At 40.6% G+C, this 27,263-nt stretch overlaps 1 protein-coding gene across 1 annotated transcript; it reads left to right on the forward strand.

Annotated features, from left to right (window-relative positions):
• Positions 1-26,443, forward strand: MMP11 (matrix metallopeptidase 11). The gene is made up of 8 exons (XM_072122899.1): positions 1-248; positions 12,967-13,172; positions 14,642-14,785; positions 18,328-18,461; positions 18,604-18,860; positions 21,120-21,324; positions 22,963-23,223; positions 25,459-26,443. The coding sequence occupies exons 1-8, from the start codon at positions 159-161 to the stop codon at positions 25,596-25,598; spliced, it is 1,437 nt and encodes a 478-aa protein (XP_071979000.1). The 5' UTR covers positions 1-158; the 3' UTR covers positions 25,599-26,443.
• The last annotated feature ends 820 nt before the right edge of the window (positions 26,444-27,263 follow it).

Below are 27,263 nucleotides of genomic sequence, written 5' to 3' on the forward strand. Positions count from 1 at the left end.
CCCCAGCAGGGATTCTCTGCTCACTGACACAGGCAGCTCCTCCACATCCACATAGAGGAGAGAAACACAGAAAGAGGAAAAGAAAGACAAAGAAAGAACAAAGAGCTGCACATACAGTGCCACCACCTCTAGTAGACAACCTGTGCCCTACCTTGAGGATGTATCTCCTCATTCTTCTACCTGCTCTGTGCCTACTAGGGGCACAAACTGCATCTTTACCTCAGAGGAACTCCAAGCAGAAAAGCCAGGTGAGCTACACACATGGAAGATTTGCTCAAGTTTTGGGTCATTCTGTATGTATTCACTACATGCTTTAGTCCAGTTCTGTATGATGAGTTAATACTTGGTGCTATGTGCTGAGGCAGCAGTTTATTTGCATTGAGTTTTCTTTCTCTGAAACTTTTTGTTCTGTGTTTAAATCATAGCTTTCATCTTGGTTTAGTAGATTTTGTACTATCAAAGCAATTTTATGATATCCTATGGCAAATATATTATCCAATATCCAGCACATTTAGTATCAGTACTGCCTAGGTATTGTCTTAGGTGTTACATCAGGTGCACTTCATGCTTAGCATTGGGTGGCACATTTAGGGATTTACTTTGTATGACACTGATTTGCTAAAGCTTTTATTTTTATAGTGATATGCCCCTGGTCCTGCATAGTACAATCAGCCAATTGGCGGAGGTACTGAAAGATATCTGTTCCAGTATGCCACGAGGTGCTTATTGGTGGAGCCAAAAATTGGACTATATTATAATCTGATTATATTCTATTCTATACTATATTATGCCACATAATAACAGAAATGTGTAGTTTTGTCCTGCACATGTTTCCACCTGGGAAGAATGTGCTGCAGGCCTTTAGCGTTACAAGGGTGATGATTTTCTGATTGGATGAGTGTGACAGCCACTGGATGACTCTGGCAGACCCTGTTTGTATAAGGGATGTCGTGTTTCTGTGCTGTCAGCTGCCTGGGATTTGGAATCTGCAGGCTGGCGTTTTTTTACATATCAGGGTTGAGCACAGTGCATGTAATGACAGCTTTTTCGCATGTATGGAAACCAGTATTTGAGCTGGAAGCCCTTATGCCATCATGGGGATTTAAATGGGAACTCAGTCATGTGATGAAATTGTTAAAAAAGACTACACAATCCCATCAGACACCAAGCCAGATTACTATATAACATTTTTTTTATAAAGTTTACTCAGTTGTAACATTTAAAGCTAGCATATGCTGGTTATCTTACAATGTGATGGGAAATGTCAATTTTGTATCTCCCAAAAAAAACCAGCACATTTGTCGCATAGGAAGTCCAGTAAATTAAAAAGTAGTAATAGGCGGAGCAACAACTCCCATTGATTTAATGGGCAGGACTCATTGCCAGAACAAAGAGAATAGTTCTCCAACATAGCGGTACTAAATACTGCACCGGCTTCAATTCCTCTACATCAACATCTGCACTTCTGCCTAGAAAGTAGAGCACCACTTGATAATGCAGTGGCATTGCCGGGAGCCAATGCAGAACTTGCCCAGATGGATTCTGCGTTCTTGTTCAGAGTTATTTCCGATCTTTTGAAATGTTTATCCTCTATATAAACAGAATCTAAAAACATTGCACAGAAAGTTCGGAGAAGAGGGGAAGAAAGGTGGAGGGTGATAGAGAGAGGACATCCAGTTGGATTAAAGGGCATGGCTCTCAAAAAGTACTAAAAATAAAGCAAAACATTTTTTGTGACTTTATTGGTCTGTGAATGAATAAAAGAATATGCAGTGGTGAATGGTGTAATATTGTGGTACAGTCTATTTAGTGCTGCTGAAATAGTTAAGAAAAGACTGAAGTTCCTATAAGAAAACTGCTAATTAAGACTTTATAAAATGCAATGGCCATTCACTGGTGAACTAAGTGTTATATATTAGTCTGTGGATTTGGGGGTTAGAATTAACTGGACGATTTCCTTCCTGAATTTCTGTTATCAGCACTGTTATCCACTGTAACAAAAATGTGTGAAATCGGCTCCTTGTGATGGCACTACCTTAGGAATCAGAGTGTCTTTCACTGCTTTGGAGATTTCTACTGCAAAAGTCCACAGGGTACAGAAGAATGTGGACACCATTAGGCTGTCTAAGCACAGTAATGCACCTTGAGTGCACCACATGGAGAAGTTTGATATTATATATGAACAGTAGAATTGGATAATGTATGGCACCATTTAAGAACAGTACAGCTGTAGCTATTCTTTCAATGTGCAGTTGCAACAACTAGCACCTGGACACATATGCTGGTACCCTCCATGATGTATGCCCCTGGGGCACAGTTTTTGGTACTATGAAGTCAATAGCTAACTGTATATTGGCAAAGGATAATACATTAAGGAGCACATTTACTAAGGGCCGTGGGACAGTTATAGGACACTGCTTACACAGGTATGAAGTCCCTGTCCCACGCGACCTTTTTGTGGCGAAGTCTTCATGCGACACAAATTTCTGCACTGAAGGGGGCGTTCCAGTGCTCAGTCGGACCCTGCACCAGATTTAACATGCAAAGTCAGACAGAATTGTGTTGCATGCCCTATGTTAAAGGTGAACTCTGTTGGAGCAGTGCAGGGGGCGCCAGATTCATGAAGAATGTGCACCAGAAATCCTGAATCTGGCGCACCCTGCACCATACACTGTTCTTAGTAAATGTGCCCCTATATATGTGCTAAATCTATTGTGAAACTAGACGTTGACCACAATAAATGGGTGTTTTATAGTACTCCCCTGGTAATATATGCACAATTTAACTGTCTTTGTATTATTTTGGCATTATATGGCACAGTGGCAGCATGTGGGGTGAGTAATATTTTTTCATCCATCTATCTTCAAAATTTGGAGAGTAAAATAAGAAATAAAAACCATGATAAAAATATGTTCTTCACCCACACTATAGAGTACACACCCAAAACTGATTAATTAAAGTAGGCAAGGCAATAGACTATTGTTTCTGCTAAGCTGTGGTTGTGCTGCCCCCCCTCCCCCCTTGCTAAGTGAGAATGTGTCAGTGCAGACTCCCTGACTCCTGTTCACTGATCAAGCTAATAAGTCATGATTAGCACAATGATGCCCAATAATAGTTCTCTGCCCACTAATAAGGATATGATGCCATTAAGACCTTTAGGGCTCTTTCACATTGGCGATTTCCACGGATGCCTCACAAAGCCATTAATTTCTATGGGTGTTTTCACATTGGCTTGAATTTTGACTGATGACTGTCAATCAATCAAACATATAAAGAAAGGGTGACAGACTCTGAAGAAATACTGGACCACAAAAACAGAACCTAATTTGGAGCCTAGTAGGGTCTTATTCCTAAGGGATGATGAAGTATGATTTTATCTGGTGGGTCCAAGGTGTGTCAGACTGGGTCAGACACTGATTGTGGTGTAGCTTTGGGATTTCTCACAAAAGTATGACCATACCCTAGGGGTATCACCAATACGAAGCAGTATGGCTGCAGAATTTACCCACAATTTCAGCAATTCTATCCAACTATGCTGCAATATGGGGGGCATTGCCTAACCTTTGTATAAACCATACTGCTACTTTAATATGCTGCAGATTTTCCTGAGGATAGGCCATCGGGAAGAAATCCTACACAAATTAAATCATATCTCACAAACATGATGTTTCCATTGTAGCCATTGAAATAAAGTACTTTATAAATTTCCTTACCACTTACAGTGCTTGCTGATAACACTTGTCTTTAGGGTGCATTCACACCACCATAGACCGGCAATGACCACACGGAGCGATACGGTGCTGATACCGCTTCATACACAAGAAAAAGATAGGATGTGTCCTATCTTTCCCTGTGTTACGGGCTGTGCGCTGTGGATCGCTATGAGGAGGGGAGCGGCCACCCCTCCTCCTCTCCATTGCGTCTGATGTATGCCCACCCGGCTGTAGCCGCAGGGGCATACATTAGTGTGAATGAAGCCTTACTGCAGTTGGCCACAGATATGCACATAGTTTGGTTAAGAACACCTGTCTCATATACTCTTCGCTTTTAAAAGTTACTCACAAAAACATTTGTTAGTAATCTTCAGAACAATTATGCAGACAACTGTTATAGGTATAATGGCATCACTTTTTGGAGTTTACAGTATGTTCAAGTACCAATTTTGTATTCTTGGCAGGTAGGAATGTTCCTGATATATATTGATATAGTAAAATAGCTTGCCTATTGAGTAAAAATAGCACGTATGCCATGATCAGTAAGGGTAAATTAGATGAAAACTGTATAGTGCTACAATGACCACAACTCAGGTCACAGACGCATCCGTGCACCTATCTGTGCCCCTGGACCCCCGACACTGCTGTTACCTCTCCATAATCCTGCGCTGGCTCCGACGGTCTTACACACGTGCCCCCGCCTCCATGGGCGTGTGAGCGATGGCTTCCAGAGATTTAAAGTGCCAGCGCACTGATAATTTGCGCTGATCGGCTGCCAATTCTGATAAATTCCTAACCCCCTCCTGTGTTCCCTGACGGATCTTTGTGCCCCATAGCCTTCGAGAAAGCTTGTCTGATTCCCTGTGCGATTATCCTGATTTCCCATTGTGACCTACATTTGTTCCTGACCTTGCTCCTGTGCTGCCTGTCTCGACCTCCTTCGGATTGGCCGCCCCTGTGGAATGACATGGTGGTACCTGCTTTGCAGCGGGCTCTGGTGAAAACCGGGTACCACTTAGACTCCGGTCCCAGGTGTTGGTTTACGTCATTGTCGGCAGTGGTACAGAGGATCCACTACATGCATTGCTCTAGCAGTTGTGTCAGGGACACTCAGAGACATTTTGTAGCACTTCTGACTGATTTTCATAATTGAATGCACTTTGTCCACACTGCAGAACCGGGGGTTGCAGGAAACAGAATATATGTGGTTAGATTTAACTTTAAAAAAAGTTATCCTACATAATGTTAATGTGTAGTCTCGGTTTTGTTGAGAGTTTTTCTTCTGCTTCAAGTTTTTGCTAACCTACACTGATGAAGAATATGTATAACTACAGCTTATCTACAGCTATTAATGTGTCTTTTCAGAAGATTAGAATTTACTAAAGCAAAAATGCTGATATTTTGGGATGTCAACTTTATTTTGTAAACAACATGCATTGACACTAAACACTAATATTCTAATCCTGGCCATGCACACTGAACCATGATATGTTTCTTGGGAGAATCAAGAATTAAGCAATTTGGCTTTAGGTACTGCCAGACCTTTTGGTAGACTTTACATAAATCATTTGTGTCTAGACATTTATTTTACTTTTCTGCACTTTGTACTCACTAGCTGAACAGAAAAGATTTGCATGCATGGTTTTATCTGTGTGGTGCTGGGAGACAACTGGTATTATCACTGTTGGGTCAGATGCCAGAATTAGTTCTATAGCCATGGTATTAGTTTCCCTTTGGTTTTTCACTACCACATCAGAGCTAAAAATATGTGAGACCCCTGCAGATGTCAACCCCTTATCCTCATACAATAAGCATGTATACTTGGTTCAGCAGGGGTACAGAGAAAGACAGCTGCTTATTTGGTTGAATTAGAGGATACTATAATCTGCACACATTGATTTATGTCACTAAAAGAGGCAAAGGGCTAAAATGCTCGGGGGACAGTCTGTTACCCATCCTGTCTAGCTTTTGTATATGTAGGGTTAATTAGCCCTTACCTGTCTCCAGTTGACTTTGAATTTGAGTCACTGGTGTCTTCAGACACTGAGAAGTGGTGATGTCACAGCAGGCAGGAGAACTTACTCAAGAGCTTAAAGTGTTTAATGGTCTGAATCCTCAGGCGAAATTAAGGCCTTTGGGTCATATAGTACAAACACAGACTGTTTACCATAGTCAGGCTGTAAACTCCAAAGAATTGGATGGAAAGTCAAGCGTGACAAAACTATTCATTCACAAATGGCTATATCCATTGAGAAATGTGTTTGCCTTCCGGTGAAGAAACAGAATTGGTAACAGTGCAAGTAGAGATGCTCATGTTACATAGGCAAGCCCCCAGTCTTTTCTGCCTTGCCATTGAATGACCACGGTATACAGTCACCAGCAGTGTTAAAGGTCACTGCTTGCTTATAGATAAGTGTCACTTAATTGTTTAGTAATCCTAAAGGTTATTGTGGAGACACATAGAAGCAAAGTGTGACTTACACTATACCACACTTATACAGTATATACAATGTACATGATACTCTTGTCAATCATAGGGGGTTCACAATCTTTTCCCCCTATCAATCAGATACACATTTTCTAGCATAATTATTACAGTATTACACACCTTATGTGCAGTTCTATGCATTTGTATGTCCCCATGGTTACAGACTACAGATAAAGCTAAAGCACTGTTGTAGTCTGTTCCTGCAGTTATGTGTTACCATTTTCCTTAGCAGGAAGGGATAGGTGTTGGATGAGAGTAACATCTGCCTGTAGGATCACTCTACACAGGGTTTATTTGTAGTATGTAACCTAACAGGTGCTCTATTAAATTGCAGAGCTCTTTTAGTCTTTAAGATTTCCACTGCCAATGAAAAATGGTTTGCAAAAGTGTAGATATCATTTAAAGGGATGTTTTCATCTTAGACATTGGACATATCTTATGACAGATGTATGCACTTCCTCTGGCACATGTACCTGTCTCCAGTAGGGGTGTAAGCCACAAATGCTATATGCTATAAATATGCAGCACATAATCAGACTGTGAAAAGGCTCTAAAATAAATGACCCCTCTTCTCATACGTCCAATTCCTTAGATGCAATAGAAGATTATTGGAAGCTACAGTTACAGTAAACATAGCCAAAACTACTGAATTTGACCTGTAGGTGGCCTAAAGGTAATTCTCATGGGTATTCTTCTTATCAGCTTGTCACAGGTACTGACATGTATAACTAAAGATAACAACTCCGGTATACACATCATATACTCATGTGCTTCCAGCCTTAACTTATTGAATATTGTACAACATGAATAATTATTGCATATAAGAAAAATGGTACACACAAAATGACATGACTGATTGTAGAGTATTCATAATAGCTTCATAAATTTCCATGTTTGTGTGTGTTAATAAAACAATTGTCAAGAATATTGTCTGTGTTTCAGTGTGGCAGTTTTGCCACAAATAAACAAAAAAACTGCAACAAAATCACAAAACGGAATCCAAGTTTTATTCTTAGTTTTCATTATGTTAGTTGTGGCCAATTATCAGAAATACTAGCTACCTTTTAAGATGCGTTGCAGTCAATATTGATTGTACTTCTAGTGAGACTTCATTATCACTATGCTAACGTGTGTCCATCTACACAGCATATAGAGAAAAATGACAGGTACCAGGATACCCAATGGACCCCAGTATAGGCCGTTGTCCATTATAATGGTTCATTTCAATTGGAGAAATGAATGTGGATGTGAAGTGATAAACATAGATGTGAAAGTACATCATTTTGTAAATCACGTCCTATTATATGGCACATGTCCTCCTATAAATAAATATAAATTCACAATAACATCTGCAATGAAGAACACATTGGGGCACATTTACTTACCCGGCCCATTGAATCATTTGTTGTAAATGAGGACCGTCACTGACTCTGCAAACAGTCAATGTAGAAAATATTTTGGTTTGTTCTTCTAATAGTCTTTGTTGTAAATATCTAGCCACTGCTGTGTTATTTTGTGCCTCTCTTCTGTTTTTAGATTGTAACTATTTCAAATAGCATCTCTAAATATTATGGTTAGAAAGGATTAAACTGTTCAGGCATTTGCAGTCAGCGCTTTTTTTTCTAAGAGGAGTATATACTTTTGAAGTGGCCTGAGGCTGCAGTTAAAAGCATTTTAGGTCATTACAGGTCATTTATGTACATGATGTATAAGAGGTCTTGTCATGCCAGAAAAATGAAAATATTCATAAATATATTTTCTTGCAGAGATCCATTTTTTGGACAATATTATAGAGGATACTTACTATGAGTGTATAGTACCTTTGTACTAGGATTCTACATTTTATTCCAAACATTTATCAGGCCTATCCTGGAGATCCAAGCATCATCGATCTAATCTGATTTCTTGTTACCTCCCCCTTTGACGTGTTTCTTAAGTGGAGATATCTTGGCTGGAGATAGAAGTCGGGTTGGATGGCTGAGCATCTGTCTGACATATGCTGAGAGATAGAACCCATTTGCTGGACAAGGGCTAGGAGAGATGGTTAATGGCTTTTATGTGTGCACTTATGTCTGTAAGTAGTATCCATTTCACATGATGTGTGACTTTAAAGAGTCTTAACCATTTTCTTTTCAGCTGGGTCCTATGCAACTTCGCAGCTTTTTTATTGTTAATTGCAAGTAAATTTGTCAAATAATGCACAACCGATTGTTGGGGGGCATTTATTGCTCTCTTTGTAGTTTTTTTTCCTGCTGCGCCTTTTGCGCCATATTTATGAAGTGTTGGCACCATAATATTGGTCCTTTTACAACACTCACACCTTTTTTATTTTTGGTCACTCAATTTTGCAGCAACTTGGTTTTCTTGCACTTATAGGTTTCAGACGCTTTTTTGACACACAAATAGACAGGCTAAAAGCTGAACTATCAACTTGTATTGCACCTTCCTGAATCTGGAGTTAGTTTGGATCCTTTTCGGTAGTGCGCCAATTCATTATACTGTAGCACCGAAATATAAAATCCCAGTCTATCCCAGTCAAAATTTACAGTTTGTGTGCCAAAAAAATGGACCGTTTTACCAAAAAAATGGACCCTGCTCCACAATTGATGAATGCCTCCATTATGTAGTCCTAGTCTTAGAGTGTCACTCTAATATCGAAAATTGTCCCATATCCAGGAGGTATATCATAAACTGGGAGTCCTCACATTATCCAGTGATAGTTCTGTGAAGCTAAAGAAAACCGATTTTAAAAAGCAACCCAAAATTGTATTGAAAAGAGATCTTTTCAAGGGTAGGCCTTGCCTAGAAGATGACCAGTATAAATAGTATGTGATGAACTTAAACAATGTCACAGGAAAGGAAATATATTATGTAAATTATATGGGATGGCCTGTTGATAGGGGTGAGAGGTGTAACTGTATTGCTCTCACTTTTGCAGGCAATCTTAAAAAACTGTTACATTGGATGCACTTGTTAAACTGGGTGAAACTTTGGGCTAATTTAAGATCAAAGCATGAAGCATTCTAAACTTTATTGAAGTGTTTGGCTGCAAAGTGGCAAATATAGAGCATAGATGCTTACGACAGTCCAAACAAAATGGATTTATCTAGGTTGCAATTGCATAATAAAGGGTGCTCAAGCCTGGTAACAGGGTACTAACTCCTTGAATCCTACATAGCTTTTAAAAGCAAGATTATATTACTAAAGGCCCGTCTCTGCACTCTAGCTGTCATTGAGATGAGTCAGGTTCCTAATGGCTGCTCATCTTCTCAGAATTTTATACTCAGAAAGACCTACACCCATGAAGTTCTTGCAATCTGCTCAAAAATCAATTCACATGTATACAAGAGCCATTTCAGGACCTTTCACAGTCATCCAAAGGTCTTAAAACTGCAGATTGAAAGCAGGCAAGGTCAAGTAGCTGGATTCTAGTACCTTAAGTAGGAAGTGAATTCCAGATGTGTAGGGGCTATAATATTCATATGGCCCTCGGCTCATGACAGTCTTAATATTCCCCTGCATATGATGAAACCCTGGCACTCTGGCACCACCGGATACACCAGAAGGCTCCATCCTCCTAATGTATCTGGCGGTCGGGCTGCACAGAGTACAATTCTATGTCAGGTCCTGCCTAGCATAAATTTGTGCTATTAACCAGTGACCGTTTAGCCCAGTGATGGCTAACCTATGGCACTGGTGCCAGAGGTGGCACTCAGAGGCCTTTCTGCGGGCACTCGGGCCATCACCAGAGATGACTCCAGGTATCTTCCTGCAGTCCCAGACAGCCCAGGACTTGCTGTGCACAGAGCTATTTTAAAGTGACAGGACTACCTGGGACTATTTTCTGCTTTATTGGTGTCCTCAGGTGCTGGTATCAATGAAAACTGTAACATAGAAAGGAGTATAAATCAATAATTAAATTTCTGTGTTGGCACTTTGCGATAAATAAGCGGGTCATTGTTATAGTTTGGGCACTCGGTCTCTAAAAGGTTCGCCATCACTGGTTTAGCCCCTCCACACCCACTTGGGCATATTGTAGAAGTATTCAATTTGTGACCTAATGGATCAGGTAGCTAAAATCTCCTTTACATCTGCCACAAGGCCAGTCCCAGATACCAATGTTTATGTGTAATAGTTTTAATGTGTTCTCTGAGGGATTGCTGGTATTTTCTACTGTTTTAAGTGAACATGTCAATAGGAATGTCATTGTTAACTGGTGACAAGTTCCAATAGTCTTAGCTGTGCTGATTTTAAAATGCCTTTGTCAGCATTCTGAATAATTTCAGTAGTTTATAATATTTTATTTTACATTATTTTACCTGGCTCCTTTCCAGCAGTATGTGGTGAATCCAGGGGATGAAGGAAGGCAGCTGCAGTCCTTGTGTACATATGTCAGTTTCCTCTCCTCCACACTCATGCAACTCCCTCCCCCTCCCTACTTCCTATCATATGCATTAAGCAGAGGAGGAGGGGGATGGTGTGAAGAAAGCATGGGGAGATACAAACATAGATTGCGGCAGCCCCTGGGTATCACCACATGCTGCTGGCATGGAGCAGCAGGTAATGTGAAAGAAACTCTTCTAAACTATTGAAATGGTTCAGAACGCAAACAAAGGCAATTTTAGAATCAGCATAGCGAGGTGTCCTTACAACCCTCCCTCCCTTGCATCATTTTGCTGTAATCTGAGTATGTTTATTGAATAAATCTACACTTTGAAGATGTGTAACAGCGGTGAGTGACATTCATTTCATCTTTCTTTCTGGATGCCATATTGGGGAAGATTTACTTACCCGGTCCTGTTGCAATCCTGCGGTGCGTTGTCCGACGAGGATTCGGGTTTGGCACCATTCACATAACTTGTGCGACCGAGTTCCTGCATCCGTTGCTTCTGCGCCAAGGTCCGCCGGAGTTCACATGCTTCTTCCTGGTGCATGTGATCGCTTGATCTTGCAACACAATTCCGTTTTAAAATTCTGCGGTTTGTCCGAATCCGTCGGGCTGTCCGACAGTCATGCCCCCCCATTTATGTCGCATGCAAGCCGGCGCCGATGCACCACAATCCGACCACGTGCGCCAAAAACCAGGGGCAATTCAGCGCAAGACGGAAATAATCGCAAAACTCGACGAAAGTGTGGCATTCCGACCCTTAGCAAATGTGCCCCATTGTGTCTGTTACTATATAAATAGAGCGATTTACTACTCCATGTTACATATATGGACTGTGCTTTGTACATTCCCTAAAAATTTCCAACTGGTCATTTCGCTGACAGTGCCACTCACATATATACTGCTTGTTATTACAATCAGCATAGTATACGCCAATGACAACCTTTTACAGAGCGAGTGCCCAGACCAGGCCCAAAATCCATTTATCACAAAGTGCCAATATAAGCTGTAATTTATTTATTTGTTGAACTGTTCTCTCACAACTTTCAATCATTCCAGCCTCCTGCGGATACCGATACAACTGAAAGCAGGAGGGCAAATTCAGACTATCACTGTCACTTCTCCCCAGGGCCCCACTGTACAGGAATAGTCGTGGGGCCAACAGGAGGACCTTTAAAGATAATCTGGTCCTCTCCACACCTTCACGCTTTTCCTTTAGTCCCAAGCAGCCAAGAGATTCTAGGTGTCAGGGATCCAAAGTTATGGCTGCCATAATCTAGGATGTAAATCTTGACTTGCGTGGGACTGCAGATAGATTTCCTGAGTCCTGTCTGGTAAACTCTGTGCTCGGGTGGTAGCCTGAGTGCCCATAGAGAGCAGTCTGATTGCCACCTCTGGCACCCATGCTGGCATAGGCCATGGAAACCTGCAATACCAGCAACAAAAGCATGGTCCAGTGTGGCACTGATTTTGGAAGAAAGTTACCATGGTTTTCAAACACCGGACAACCCATTTTATAGTAATCTGTCACCAGGAATGTCATCTTAAGCTGCTTTTGTTGCTGGTATTGCAGCCCAGCTGTATAGAATTTGAGCTTACTTGTCCATTTTCCACCTCTGCACCCTGGTTTGCTTCCTGAACATCTGGGAGATAATATATACCAAGGAAAATATCCATTTCCATCTATTTTTATTTTTTTATCTTCAGTTTATTACCTTGTATCGCAACGTACAGATTATTTTCTATGAGGAGGGGAGGGGTGAGCATATGTGAGCAGTGTGAATGAACCCTAAATCTGATTATTAAAAATGTCTTTGAAACAAAATTTTGGTATTGAGAATTCCTATACTACTCTAATTATCAATATCAAATTCCACCTCCTGGTATAGAAACAACTCTATCAGGACGTGCTGATCCTAATACTATTTTAAGGTGATGAATTCTGGGCTGTTTGGGAGGTCTGTGGTGAAGGTATTCATGAAAGCTCTGCTATTGTGGTTTTCTTTTAAGACAAAATGTGCTCATTCAAACACCTAACTGATACCTCTGTATTGCCGTGTTGTCACTTTGCGATAAATGAATGGGTTTTGGGTTACAGTTTGGGATCTCAGTCTGCAAAAGATTTGCTATCACTGTTATCAAGAATGTTATGGGTGATTGATATGATGACCTGCCCATGTATCCCTTATGATGTAGGAGTTATATAATATATACATATTACACCTAAGGACGTCAAGTACAACCTTTCTTCTTTCTTTATAAATAGGAAGTGGTAGAAGATGGGACTGATTATTTGAATTTCCAAAATCAGGCAACAAAGAGGACAGATTATTATAATGTCTACTTAAAAGGAGGAACTCAACTTCTTTTATCTACAGGAGCAAGACAATCCCTCCTTGAAGTCACGGCTATGGATGCGACAACCTCATACAAAGGGAATTCTCCGACCTCATAATTCTTGGAACCCTCCTCGTTGTGGTGTACCTGATATACCTGTCCCTGAAGACTCTTCGAATGGTCGCAATAGACAAAAACGGTTTGTGCTCTCTGGAGGACGATGGGACAAAACAAACCTTACCTACAAGTAAGATCATTCTCTTATTTTCTATTTACTGTTTTGTGGGCTTATTGAAACATAATGTTTGTGCAATTTTATCAGATTTGGGAAGTATAAAATTGTATAAAATTGTATTGTAAGCATAAAATTGGGTCCCCTTATTTAATGTTAGATGCACCTGCAGGGAAATCAGCATCACAGCATACTTATCCATGGGGTATAAAGTGGAAGAATATATAAACTTATATATGGCTTATAAGCTTGAGTCTATATACTATGTAAGGAAAACAATATTGCTCTTTGTATATCCATGCTGTAGTGAAAGACATAGTAGAATCGTAAAGTTGTAATGCTAAGTGTATAAAAACAACTTCTACTTCACCATTTACCAAGCAGCGTTCAATGCTTTCTTCTATTTTGAGACTACATACTGACATGTGTGTGTAGTTAGTAGCAGCAGGACTATGAAAGGTAAAGTTATTATCTAGATCTGCAGCTCTGGTTTCTGGTCTTTCAGCCTGAAGAGCTTTCTGCTCTCTGCACTGTTTTGTTCCATAGCCACTCCCCTCTGCTATTAGCTTGAGCTTTATTAGGATTATGGCTGGGTGGATACTTAGAACAGAGTAGAAATCTCCTCAGTCTGAAAGGCCTGCACTTGTAGGAATGGCCTGAATGACCATGAATGAACGGCACTTGCAGGAGCTAAATACATGAATAAAAAGTTCCACAGTCCTGCTGCTATTTACTTCATACACATAGGCATGGTTACACAGCTGTCCAGCACCTATAGCTAGCATTGTTTGCAGCTCTGAATAATCAAAACAGATCCCTTTAAAGAAATGTTAGAAGTTTTCGGGACCATGCATATTAATGACCTGTCCTGCAGTCATCAATGATCAATTAATCTTGTACTTACTCCATTGGGAGCTGAGCCTACAGTATCCCTAAACTACTACTAATAAATGGACAGAGCTGCCAGCAGCATTGCATGCATTTAAACAAAATCGATATAGACATATATCTATATATACATATATACAGATATATATGTAAAGATGTTGTTAGTAAAATCCTATATATTAATAACTCAACATACACCACACTACATGAAGCCGACATGGTTAGCCCCATGCATTCATTCCATTGATAAAAATATAAGGCGTTGAATATATAAAATTCATATACTGTAGAAAACAAAAGCTGCACCGATTACATGGCACATTGTAAACTTTTAACTCCTTGACATGCCCTAGACCAGCAGGGTATTCCAGAGTTTACAGTGGATTTTGACCTTTGTATTGAAATAAATGAAACGCATGGTTAAAATTACAGCCTATTACATCTGCGGTTCCATCACAAATTTTCTGGCCTGTCCCACTATGAACATTTTCACTGCATGAGAACAGGATCTAACACTTTAGGCAAATATAAACAATAAAAAAAGTAAAGGTCAAAGTTGATGTAAGAGTCTGATTCCAACATTGTTTGTGTTTTAGAATTATCCGTTTTCCATGGCAGCTCAGCAAGGTGAAGGTGAGAAAGACACTTGCTGAAGCACTCAGAGTATGGAGTGAGGTGACCCCTCTCACGTTTACTGAGTTACATGAAGGACGTGCTGACATCAACATTGATTTTACGCGGTAAGCAGCATTAGGGAAATACAGAGTGGAGAATAAAGGTCCTGGTTGTGTTATGTGATTTTTATTTTACAATTTAAACTCCTCTAATTGGTCTCCATTGCTAAAACAAGATGCTGCCTTTTTAAATAGATTGTTTAATGTGATTTGATTTATTATTTTTACATAAAAGCTGTTTTAATGCTAACCGGAACAAGATGTGACAAGATGCTTGTCAGGGTAGAAAAAAGTTGCAAGCCCTAAACTCATCCGCAACCTCTGTCACCTACCTATCAAACCTTGCAAACCCCAGTGGTTGAGTTTCATTAAACTATTTGGGTGCAACAGAAAGATGACAAACACAAAGGGACAAAACAACAAAAAAGGCAGGACTAGTGAAGGCAGGCAAAACCAGATCAAATTAAAGTTGGCGGTGCAGCAAAGAATCAAGAAGAAAGAAAATAGTCAAGTGAACAAGCAGGGGTGGAATACACAGTAAAGATATGCAAATAGCAGTAGAAATAGCAACAACACAAGTGTCAGAAGACTGATAATTACTTGCAACCTCTGATGGAATTGGAAAGAATATAAAGTGAGTAATGGACTCTGCCCCTAGCAGCTGACTTATTCAGCCATCCATCATTCAAGGCACTGCTGCACAGAAACTGAATTCAAACTAACACCCAGCTGACCCCATTCAGAATAGTGAAGAACAAATTCTGACAATGCTCGTATGAAACATTTGGACACCTTTGGAAAATAATTCTGCACTAAGTTATGCCACTTTATTGTGTCCCCCTGTTTTGGGGTCCAGCATCCATCAGCAGTGGTTGGTGAGGAAGCTATAACCAACCTCTTCTTTGCTAAATTGAGAAGTAAAGCTACCCCTGTATCCAACAAACAGTGAAACTCGCCATGTTTGGCTGCAATTTATCAGAATTCCTTTTTTTAGTTGTACTGAGCCTTTAAACAGTTTTCCCCTCTGCAGGCAATGGGGGTCATTTACTAAGGGCCCGATTCGCGTTTTTCCCGATGTGTTACCCGAATATTTCCGATTTGCGGAAAATCGGTGGGGCGTGGCCGAATGAAAACCCGACGGATTCGGAGAAACCGCTGCATTTTAAAAAAAAAAAAAGTGTTGCTGGACACGCGCTTCCCTTCCCCCGGGAATAGGATCGTGAACTCCGGCGGACCTCGGCGGACTTCAGCGCAGCAGCGACACCTGGTGGACGTCGGAGGAACTGCCTTAGTGAATCGCCGGAAGACCCGAATCCACCGCAGAGAATGCACCGCTGGATCGCGAATGGACCGGGTAAGTAAATCTGCCCCAATATGTCTGATACTGAGCTTGGAGCTGGAGATGTAGTATGGGAGATGTCTCCCATACATGGCTGAGAATCTGCTCCATAACCTTCTCTTGCACAGGATTTTTTAGAAATTAATTAAAATATCCTAGTGACATGCTCTGTCTTTCTGTGTGTGTGTGTGTGGCCGTGTCCGCGCTTTTCTCCATGGAGGGGATAAGGGTCACCTCCTCCTCCTCTCCAGCGCACAGCAGTCAGGCGGGCATACCACTGTGTGAATGTACCCTTACTGTTCAGACCCAGAGACTGTTGTCTCTCTTCTCTCACTGCAGGCTCATGTTAAAATGCTTTTAACTTCATGAAAGTTAGAAAGCATCAGTCTCTATTAAGATGTTGCAAAGGTTCAAATTCATTTATTGTATTGATTTATACAAAACTTGTTGAAAAGTTAGATACAATTTAATAGGAAAATAAATAAGCTTCTGTCATCAAATCATAGGGAGATATTTATTATACACCAGGCCACTGTGGCAGTGCCCCCTCTTGTTGTGCCAGATACAAGAGGCTAGTGGTTTCTGGTGGGCAGTGAGGCCAACAGTCAAAACTATGCCAAGTCGGCTTTTCTAAAGAACGCGCCTCCACGACCTCCACGCCCCTTTATGCCTTGTGCTGTGCAAGAATTTGTGATTATTTCAATGCTTCTACGCCAGAAAACTGACGTAGAAACAGTGATAAATTTCCCCCATAGTTTATATGTGACCATCAGAGACCACACACTTTTTCTGATGTTAAAGGAAGGTAAAGGGTGTTGATACCATAAAGAAAAGTTTCTGACACTGCCTTGAAATGCAATAAGCATACCAGCATAAAAAAAAACATATAAAACTACATTTTACAGTTTCTTAGGATGAATGAATACATTACAGAATCTTATCTTACCATTCTCGAGGATAAAAATTCTACCAACTAGAGACATTCCGTTAGGGGTACTTTAACTGCTTGGTAGACTGCCAAAAGCTTAGAATCTCCTCCTGGAATAAAAGCCTTAAGTTTAATCATTTATAAACATAACTGTCAAGTCTAATAGCGTTTTACAAAGAACATTGTATCTCTAGTTCTTTTCATACTTGCAGTATTGCTATGGCTACAACAGTGCATTTACATGGAATATGCCTGAACAACAATACAGTACATATCCTACAGCTCTTACGATTTATAATGGACTATATTTATACATTGTGCTGTTCTTCTGTTATACCTCCTAAATATTTATAAATAAATTGACAACTGGGTGTTACAATTTTCATTACTAAAGGGGTGTGTCCCTTCACAGTTTAAATGGTCACAAAATTTTGTGAAATCTGTGCATAAATGCATCAATCTGTGCATAAATCAATAGTACAAGTAAACACACAAAACTTTGCAATATGTCTTATGGGAGCAAAGAGCCCCCTTCTCCAATTTATTACTTTGGTTTTTAGCATCCTCCCACTTAGTCTGCCTTACCTGTAAGTTCTGCATAAAGCTCACTGAGTTGAGGAATTCTATGCAAAGAGGAGGGGAGGCAGGTAGCATTGGGAGCACCAAATTTCCTTCCAGCAGCTTTGAGACAAACTCAGAGCAAACTCACTCACAGACACTGCACAGATGCAAGCTACAGGAAAATGAAGACCACAAGTCACTGGACTACTTATAGGACATCTAGTTTTACTGATGGTAGATATGCCCTGATAAAATGTTCCTGAGAAACATGTTTTATTATAACTTGATTGTGGTAATATAGAATTATAAAGTATATTCTAATTAGTTGGTGACATAGCCAGAGCACCTCAGTAAATGGTAGATGTCCTACAATGCTGCAAATTATATTGAAATGTTAGATTGTGTAAGGAAGAAAAATTTTATATGTATCACAAGAAAAAAGACTTGATCATACCAAAAAAAGACCTACCAAAACTCTCAATTATACACTAAACAAAAAAACTAAGATGTTCCCTATGGCTCTCAGTGATTTGTAACTATGTTGGCTATGCCAGAGGTGTCGACTTTTGTGCTCAACGAGTGGCCTCAGCGGTAAAAGAGATGTGCAACATTAATGTCACCAAGGCCTTCTGAGGCCATAGATTGGTTGCAGGGTTCTGTAATGGCCAACACATCTACAGCAGCTGAAATGTCTAAAGATAGCAGCCACTATGAAATGCTGTGACTAATTTTGTTTTCAAGCTGCAATCAACCTATTCAATGAAACATATACTTTTACAGGTACTGGCATGGAGATAACCTGCCTTTTGATGGTCCTGGGGGCATCCTTGCTCATGCTTTTTTTCCTAAAACACATCGTGAAGGAGATGTGCACTTTGACTATGATGAAGCTTGGACCATTGGGAACAATTTAGGTAGGCATTACAAGCCTTTAACCTCTACTAATAGAATGACACTTAAGTCGTATACCCATTAAAATTCCACACACTATCTATCTCTGCCTTTCCAGCTGATGTCCAGCATTTATGCTAATATATTCATTTTCATCCCCTGCAGGAACAGACCTTTTACAAGTGGCTGCTCATGAGTTTGGCCATGTACTTGGCTTACAACATTCCTCTGTCTCCAAGTCTTTGATGTCTCCATTCTATACTTTCCGCTATCCACTCAGCCTTAGCACAGATGATAAACAGGGAATCCAATACCTGTATGGTGCTCCACAAACTCCAACCTCAGCACCAACTACAATACCTACCATAAGACCAGATAGTCGCCAGCTTGAACAAGAGAGCAATGAGATCCCTTATTCTGAGGTTGGTTTAATATGTCTTTTTTATGAAAAATGTGTGCCCCTATAGTACAATGAAAATGTGGTTTGTTGTATGTTAAATCCTTTTCAAATGTCTTGTTAGGGCATTATTACACAATGAAGGGGGGTATCCTAAACTTCTTGTCTGTATATATCTATATATTTAAAATCTTTTTTGCGCTGTCAATAGCGGTTGTTGGATTGCTTTTTAGTTGTAAGACGTTCGCCAAATACCCAAATACACATTCCACAATATGCATCCATGTTTATAGAATAGACATCCACACTAAGTTCAGAATATGCAGTGAACCGCTAACCCATCCTCATCTGCAGCTATTAGGATTCTAACTGAATCCCCTTAAAGGGGTATTCCCATTAAAGCAAGTAAATATTTTAGTTTTTATAATAAACAGTTACAGATTTCCAATATACTTTCTGTATCACTTCCTAAGGGTTTTCTAGATCTCTGCTTGCTGTCCTTCTATAGAAATCTTCATTGTTTATTTCCAGTGGACAGAAATCTGACCATGGTCACACAGACCATGTCTCGTTATAACCCACAGCTCTGATTACTCTGTGATATAACGAGCCGTGCACCTGTGTGATCAGATTTCTGTCCACCGGAAGTAAACCTAGAAACTTACTATAGAGGGACAGCAAGCAGAGATCTAGAAAACTATTAGGAAGTGATACAGAAAGTATATTCAAAAATTGTTTACATTTTCATGATGCAAACAATAACATTAACTTTAGCTGAAATGGGAAAACCCCTTCATGTCTTTCTCCAGGTCTTGTTAAGATACTGTAGGCCAAGGGTGGCCAATTAATTTTTATATGGAGCCACATGAGAAATTCAAATAGTTTTAGGAGGCCAAACTAATTTACTTAACTCAGGTCTACCCAATGTCCCCTTTCATAACGCCCCACTCATAATGCCCCCCATCTCTCATTACGATTCCAATTCATAATGCCCCCTCTTTTTACAAGCACATTCATTATGCCTCTTCTCATAATGGCCCCATTTATTACACTCCCATTCATAATGCCCCCTCTCATTATGCCCCCATTCAAAATGCCCAGTCTCATTATGCCACCATTTATAATGCTCGCTCCATTATTCCCCCATTTATATTTCCCCACTCCTTATGCTCCCTCCATTATGCTCCCTTTTACAATGCACCCTACATTATGCCCCCTTTTATAACGTCCCTTCTTCATTCTGCCTCCTTTTATAATGCACCCTTTATTTTACTCCAATACATCTTCCCTTTTTATGGCAGTTCAGGTTTTAATTAAAAAAAACACAATACTCGCCTTTCTCCTGATCTCTCCGGTAAGCTTACTGTCCTGCAGGCGCAGTGATGTAATTGCGCTGGGAGCAGTGCTGTGCATTGATGAAGAACAGGAAGTGTATAACTTGCCAGCGCACAAGCAGTCAGCTGCAGCAGCGCAGGAGCACAACTCCTGATCCTTCCTATGGCTCATGCACAGCCGCAGGCCCCATTCTGCCAGCACGCCGGCTAAGCAGCATGGGGAATAGCTAAGAAAATATTTTATATACTCCTGTGCTACCAATATAATTCTGGAAACTCACATTAAAGGGGCCATGCACTTTCAGCAAATAATTGATATAATTTATATAATACAATCTTCCAATAAATTCCCAAATGTATTGATATATTGCAGCTGACACCATACTGTTTTGCTTTGGAATTGAAAGTGGTTGTCCACTTTCAGCAGATTACTAATATTGTCTGTATAATTTTCTGATATATTTTCTGTATCAATTCCTTACAGTTTTCTAGATCTCTGCTTGATGACAATTCGACAGGAAACTTTATGGTTTTCTTCCTGTGAATAAAAACTGGTCCAATGTCATGTGAAGTCATACAGGTGCAGGACCTTTTACAACACTCAGCTCTGATTATTCTCTATCAGCAAGCAGAGATCTAGAAAACGGCCAGGCTTTGATACAGAAATTACATTAGAAAATTATACAGACAATATCAGTTATTTGTTGAAAGTTATTTGCTTTCAATAGCAAAACAGTATGGTGTCAGCTGCAACATATCAATAAATTTTAGACATTTATTTAATAAAATAAATGTTCAGCAGTTGACATTGCCTTTATACATGGGAGAGTTGTTCCAACACTAGCAGTACAGTGAGGTGACTGATGTGCAGCACACATCATGCTGGGTGACTGTGATTCAAAACAAATCAAATGGACTTGGAATTTATATTGGTTTATCCCACTTTGTAGCCAGACGCCTGCACAACAGATTTCGATGCCGTGTCTACAATCCGTGGAGAGCTGTTTTTCTTTAGATCTGGGTATGTTTGGCGCCTGAGAGGGGGAAAACTTCAGAGTGGATATCCAGCATTAGCCTCTCGACATTGGAAAGGGATCCCTGAATCTGTAGATGCTGCTTTGGAAGATTCTGCTGGAAACATCTGGTTCTTCCATGGTAAATAGCATTATGTAACTTTTCAAATTTTTACTTAAAGGAGACCTATCACCAGTAATGTAGAAGTGATGTATTGAATGTGTTGAATATTTCAATACATTTACATACATTATATCTACATACATGCATTGAATATTTCAATTAGTGGCACTAGTTGTTCTAAGGGAAAGCTGATTCCTTCAAAATACATAGCATTCTAAGGTAACCATGGCTGGGAAAAATGATCACAATGATATATAGTTGTGAGAATAAAGATTTAGTAAAAAATATAATTCTTTCATTTCTAACCATCTTTTTTAAATGTTGATAAGTCGAGGAGATAGTCTTATCTATGCACATCCATAGAGAGAACACTGTTTATCACTGATAGGATGGCGTCAGGTAGAGATGGATAAATATCAAATAAGGGTCCATTCCCATGGCCATATTGGGGGCTATCATTTGGTTGCAAAACCTGCGGCCACATCACACCCCCATAGAAGTCTATCACCCACAGGGTAAGCATAAGGTCACACAAGGTTGTGTGCATGAGGCTTAATATTGAATCTTTTCCTATAAAACTATATTTCTGTCTGCTGAACTTTCATGGTGACAGGTTTCCTTTACATAACCCGTTCTATGTCAAGTTTGTCAAGCTAATTCAGTTATATTATAGTTTTATATGACTTGCAAACACCAAAACACATATTGAAGTGTACATTGTTTTTCCCTTGGTATCCAGTGCTCCTAATGGAGTAATCCTCTTCCAAAAGCCACTATTTTGTCACATGTCCCACACAGGTAGATCTTCAGGCACTCTGGATGTCGATTGGACCCTAGAAATTTTCTAATAAATGTCTATGGTATATATTTTATGTTCTTAACATTGAAAACCAGTATATCTTGCAGTGATCATTTTGTTGTAAATTAGAGAAACAAAGTGTTAGATAGTATAAATGAATATCCTATAATTAACCTTCTGAAACAATATTTCTGATAAAATTCTATTTCATATCATATTCATTTCAATAGGTATTATTCAGTCCCATAACCAAACAATATAAATTAAATGAATAGAGAGATGCTGCATGTGTAGCACACACTGTCTTATTCAGGGAGATGTAATGGCACACAGAATAAATGTACAGTAGATATGACCATATATAGTGATGCTTTTAGCCTATTATAGGCATCAGGGAGCATTTTAGTGTGTAGATGCAAGCTAGGGCAGGTTTGCTGATCATCTCACATTCTTGGTCCTTTGTTGTGTGTCTTCACATTGGAGCCGCAGCATGTCCAACTAACCCTTAGGCCATGCAGGTAATCAAGCTTCTGCCAGCTCAACTGCCCCATGAAGTAACAAACCCCAGGGCACAATATTTCATATGTTGCAAGAGAAGGGCATTGACAGACAGGGAGCAGACACAATGATAAGGATTCACATGGAAAGGCACATTTTTTAAAAAATGAAGAAAAATAAGTTCACAATGTCCCTTAGGTCATAACTTAATTGAAGTGAAGTAGAGAATTTTGGTATCTTAATGTATCTGCATAATATATGGTTTATACCAACATATAAAGCAATGCACATACAACTATAGAAAGCAGCATATAAAACATTGTGCAATGTGCTGAACATTTCTATTGTCACTTTTATAGGCTCAAAGTACTGGGTATTTGATGGTAAATTACAAGCCACAGGTCCCTTCCAGCTATCAGATCTTGGATTATCTGTACCGAAAGTTCACGCTGCATTTTTGTGGGGAACTAACAAGAGTAAGAAGACTTATTTGTTCAGAGGAGCCGAATATTGGCGATTTAATACTGACACACGACGAATAGAAAATAGACACTCCAGGAGTATGAGTGATTGGAGAGGGGTCCCCACAAGCATAGATGCTGCCTTCCAAGATGAACAAGGTGAGAAGATACTTTTTCTTCATGTAAGGGGCTCATTTCTTCAGCCCTATACATTGGGTTACAGCGCACAACATGTTAAGGAGCAAGAATACAAATAAAATGCACCTTGCTCCAGCTCCCTGGTGCCCCAGCATCCCCTTCTCCCAGCTTCTTGTTTATACCTCTGGACTGGTCAGGGCAGATGCAGGAACATTGACCGCCACTGTTCCAGCTTCTGCAACTGCTAGGACCACAGAAAAGGTGAGTAATGTCAGTACATTTTTATGTTTTTTTTTTCCTTTCTACCCATGAAAATCCCTTTAACAAATGTTTTAGACAGTTTTTAGACACTTATACAAGAAGCATTGTTCTATAATTTGGGACATAACATTTGCCCAAAAATGTGCCAGTGTGCCAAAACTTTCCCTCTTCCTTGCCCAGTAATCATGATCACCAGGGTTAACTTACTGGTGGGATAGCAATCATGCAGATGGTTGTGTGCTTCACCTGGGCCAAGCACATGACAAACTATAAATCAGGTCAAAAATAGAACCTGCTCTAACATTTAATACGCAGCCACCCGGCTCATTCGCGGTGTAGTGAGACATGGGGGCAGATTTACTTACCCGGTCCATTCGCGATCCAGCGGCGCGTTCTCTGCGGTGGATTCGGGTCCGGCCGGGATTCACTAAGGCAGTTCCTCCGACGTCCAGGTGTCGCTGCTGCGCTGAAGAGCATCAGAACGCCCTGGAGTTCACCGAGCCATCGTGGGTGAAGTTAAGCGCGAGTCCAGCGACACTTTTTTTTTTAAATGCGGCTGTTTTTCCGAATCCGTCAAGTTTTCGTTCGCCCACGCCCCCCGATTTCCGTTGTGTGCATGCTGGCGCCGATGCGCCACAATCCGATCACGTGCGCTAAAAACCCGGGGCAATTCAGGGGAAATTGGCGCAAAACGGAAATATTCGGGTAACACTTTGGGAAAACGCAAATCGGGCCCTTAGTAAATGACCCCCAATGTGCGCTTACTGCACTGTGTCCATTTATAAAAACCTGCTGATTGCACTTTGTGCAGCCAATTCTTAGCTGTCATGAATCAAGGGTAGTGGACCCACTGTACCAACGCGGACGGAGTCTAAGTGGCACCCGGTTTTCACCAGAGCCCACCGCAAAGTGGGATGGACTTGCTGCTGCATGGTATCACCAGGTCGCTCCACAGGCGCGACTTTATCCATGGTGGGGGACAAGGCAAGCTACAGAGTCATGAGACAGAGACAGAGTCGGGGACAGGCAGGAGGACATGACAGGCAGCACAGGATCAGAGTCGGGGACGTAGCAGAAGGTCAGGACAAGCAGCACAGGAGCGAAGTTAGGAACGGAATTAAGGTCACAACGGGAAATCACTATAAACGCAGAGGACATAGGGAGCAAGCTTTCTTTAAGGCACAAGGCACGAAGATCCAGCAGCGGTTATAGGAAGAGGCTGGCTATTTAACAGGTCAGCGGCTGGCGAACGCCAATTAGTGGTGCACTGGCCCTTTAAATTTTACAGAGCTGGCACGTGCAGGCCCTAGGAGGTGGGGATGTGTGGGCCAAGCCGCGGGAGATTCTGCTGAAGCACGAGAGTGAGACTGCGGGCACGGAGGGGCACACAAAGGCACGCGGGTGTGCCTGCGACCCGAGAAATAGGTCGTAGGGGCACCCATGACAATGGCCTTGTGTGCATGAAGAAGATGGTCCTGTAACAGGGAAGGTGGCCAGCTCCTGGTCAACAATGACATCTAATAATCCAGCACTGGGTAATGAATTCTAGCAGCAGCATCCATTGCTTATGTAGGGAATCTTTTGTTATACGGAGTACAGGCAGTCCCCTGGTTACATACAAGATAGGGTCTGTAAGTTTGTTCTTAAGTTGAATTTGTATGTAAGCCGGAACTGTATATTTTATCATTGTAATCCCAGACAGTGCTTTTTTGGTCTCTTTGACAATTGGATTTTAAAAATGTTGGATTGTCATAAGAATCAATATTAGCACTAAAGCTTCATTACAGACCCATTACAGACCCGTTTGTAACTAGGGGTCGTATGTAAGTCGAGTGTTCTTAAGTAGGGGACCGTCTGTAATTTACATATTATCATGTTTTAATCACATCAGTAATTATTGTGAAAGAAAAAGTATAATTTACTTTCCTAGGATTCACAACTTTGTCCTTATCATTGGAAAATTTTACTCACAATCAAATGATCACTTTTTTGTAGGTTTTGCTTACTTCCTGCGAGGGCGATATTACTGGAAGTTTGATCCTGTCCAAGTGCGTGTACTAGAAGGCTATCCACGCCTGGTCAGCCAGGATTTCTTCAACTGCCCAGTAGAATCATCATCTGCCAATTCATTATGATGAAAGGAACTTCACAAAACTTTTCTAATATGTTTTTTCTCTGCAGAGCACTGAGGTAACACTAGCCTATGTTTCATACTTGGCTGCAGAGAGTAATGCAAAGAACAGTTTATCCTGTTGCATCAATTCATTTTTTGGCGTTTATACTAATAAAGCAAGTTAGTTTCACTCGAGTTGTATAGCTATGGAACATTTAACCCTACCACTTGCTGGTAAGGAAAAAACATTATAACCTTGCTGCAAGTCATGTGACGGTTCACCAACAGCCGAGAAGAGTCACAGGAAACTTTCTGACACCAGGACTAAAGTGAGGAATCTGGTTCTGATCTCGCAGCATCTGAGTTACCAACATCCTAAAGTCACAATTTTACGGCAACACGAGAACAATATTTTCATCATCAATGAGTGAAGAAACTTAAGAGCTGAACTCATTAACCCTTTACACTTTGTTGACATTGATGATATTAACACCACTTGCAAAGTTTACTGAGAAAGACTTGTTGCTTGTTTTGTATTTAATGTATGTATCTGTACATTGACAATGCCTCTCGCAGTGCTGGACACTGATCAGGAAGGGTTTCTGGTACAAGACTTCTATTCATGTTACTGGCTGGAAGCAGCACTGCTTTCCACACTTTATGACATTTGTACTAATTATTGTCTTGTATCAATGAAATTATGTACCGTAAACAAAGTCTTCCTTATGATTGCTATAAGTGTTAATCCTCTGTCAGCTTTATCTCAAGCTGTGTATTTTACTTTACAGGATCACAATATATCCATTCTCCCACCAAAGAGACTTACTGTAAGGAAATATATATTGCATTGCTAGGCAACTGCTGGGACCCCCCAACCCCCCCCCCCGATTATAAGTCCTATGTGAAGGATACTAAGGCACATTTACTTACCCGATCCGGAGTGTTCCCCGATCCGGAGTGTCTAACGAGAATGCATTGTGCCGCGATTTACTTACTTCGTGCTTCCAATATCCTGCATGTGTCGCTCCCCACTCAGGTCCACCGGAGTTCACCTTCTTCTTCCGGGTGTATGTAAGTGCAAGTTACATCCCGCCCTCTGTCTGAATCCGTTGAATCATCTGACGGCCCGCCCCCCGATTTCTGTCACATGAAAGCCAGGAACAAAATCCAATCGCGTGCGACACAAACTCCTTCTAAATCCCTGTCCCAGCGGCATGGTACCCGAAAACGTCGGAAAACCCAACGGATATACGGCCACGGGACCCTTAGTAAATAAGCCCCACTACTGTGTATGTCAAAGGTGCTTTGGCCTTTGTTCTAGGGATGCCAAGGACACCCTTTAGTACATGCATATTGCTCGGCAAGTTGATTTTCTAAGTTTTCAAATGCAATCCCAAGCTCCAGAGTTCTTACATTTTAGGGTTTTTTTTAACAATAAATTGTTATTTATTAAAACTACAAACTTTAGGCTTTTTAGTTTTACAAATTATAATGTATTAAGAAAAATAGGGGAGGTAACCTAAGCAAAATTTACCTGAATTGCTGCATAGTATGCACCAAATAATGTAGCATAAAGTATGATAGAAAGTGTTTCAGACACTTGGCTTATCTTTGCAGTTAATATTACTGGTGCTAAATTGTTGCATCAGTCATTTTGCATAATTTCTTTCCGACTTTTGCCTACACT

This window comes from Engystomops pustulosus, chromosome 1 (genome assembly GCF_040894005.1).
Source record: "Engystomops pustulosus chromosome 1, aEngPut4.maternal, whole genome shotgun sequence".
Lineage (NCBI taxonomy): Eukaryota > Metazoa > Chordata > Amphibia > Anura > Leptodactylidae > Engystomops > Engystomops pustulosus.

Coding starts and splice junctions, on each gene's coding strand:
- MMP11 (XM_072122899.1), top strand. CDS start 159: ATGTATCTCCTCATTCTTCTACCTGCTCTGTGCCTACTAGGGGCACAA. Junction 13,173..14,641: donor AAAACAAACCTTACCTACAA/GTAAGATCATTC, acceptor TTTGTGTTTTAG/AATTATCCGTTTTCCATGGC. Junction 18,462..18,603: donor GACCATTGGGAACAATTTAG/GTAGGCATTACA, acceptor CATCCCCTGCAG/GAACAGACCTTTTACAAGTG.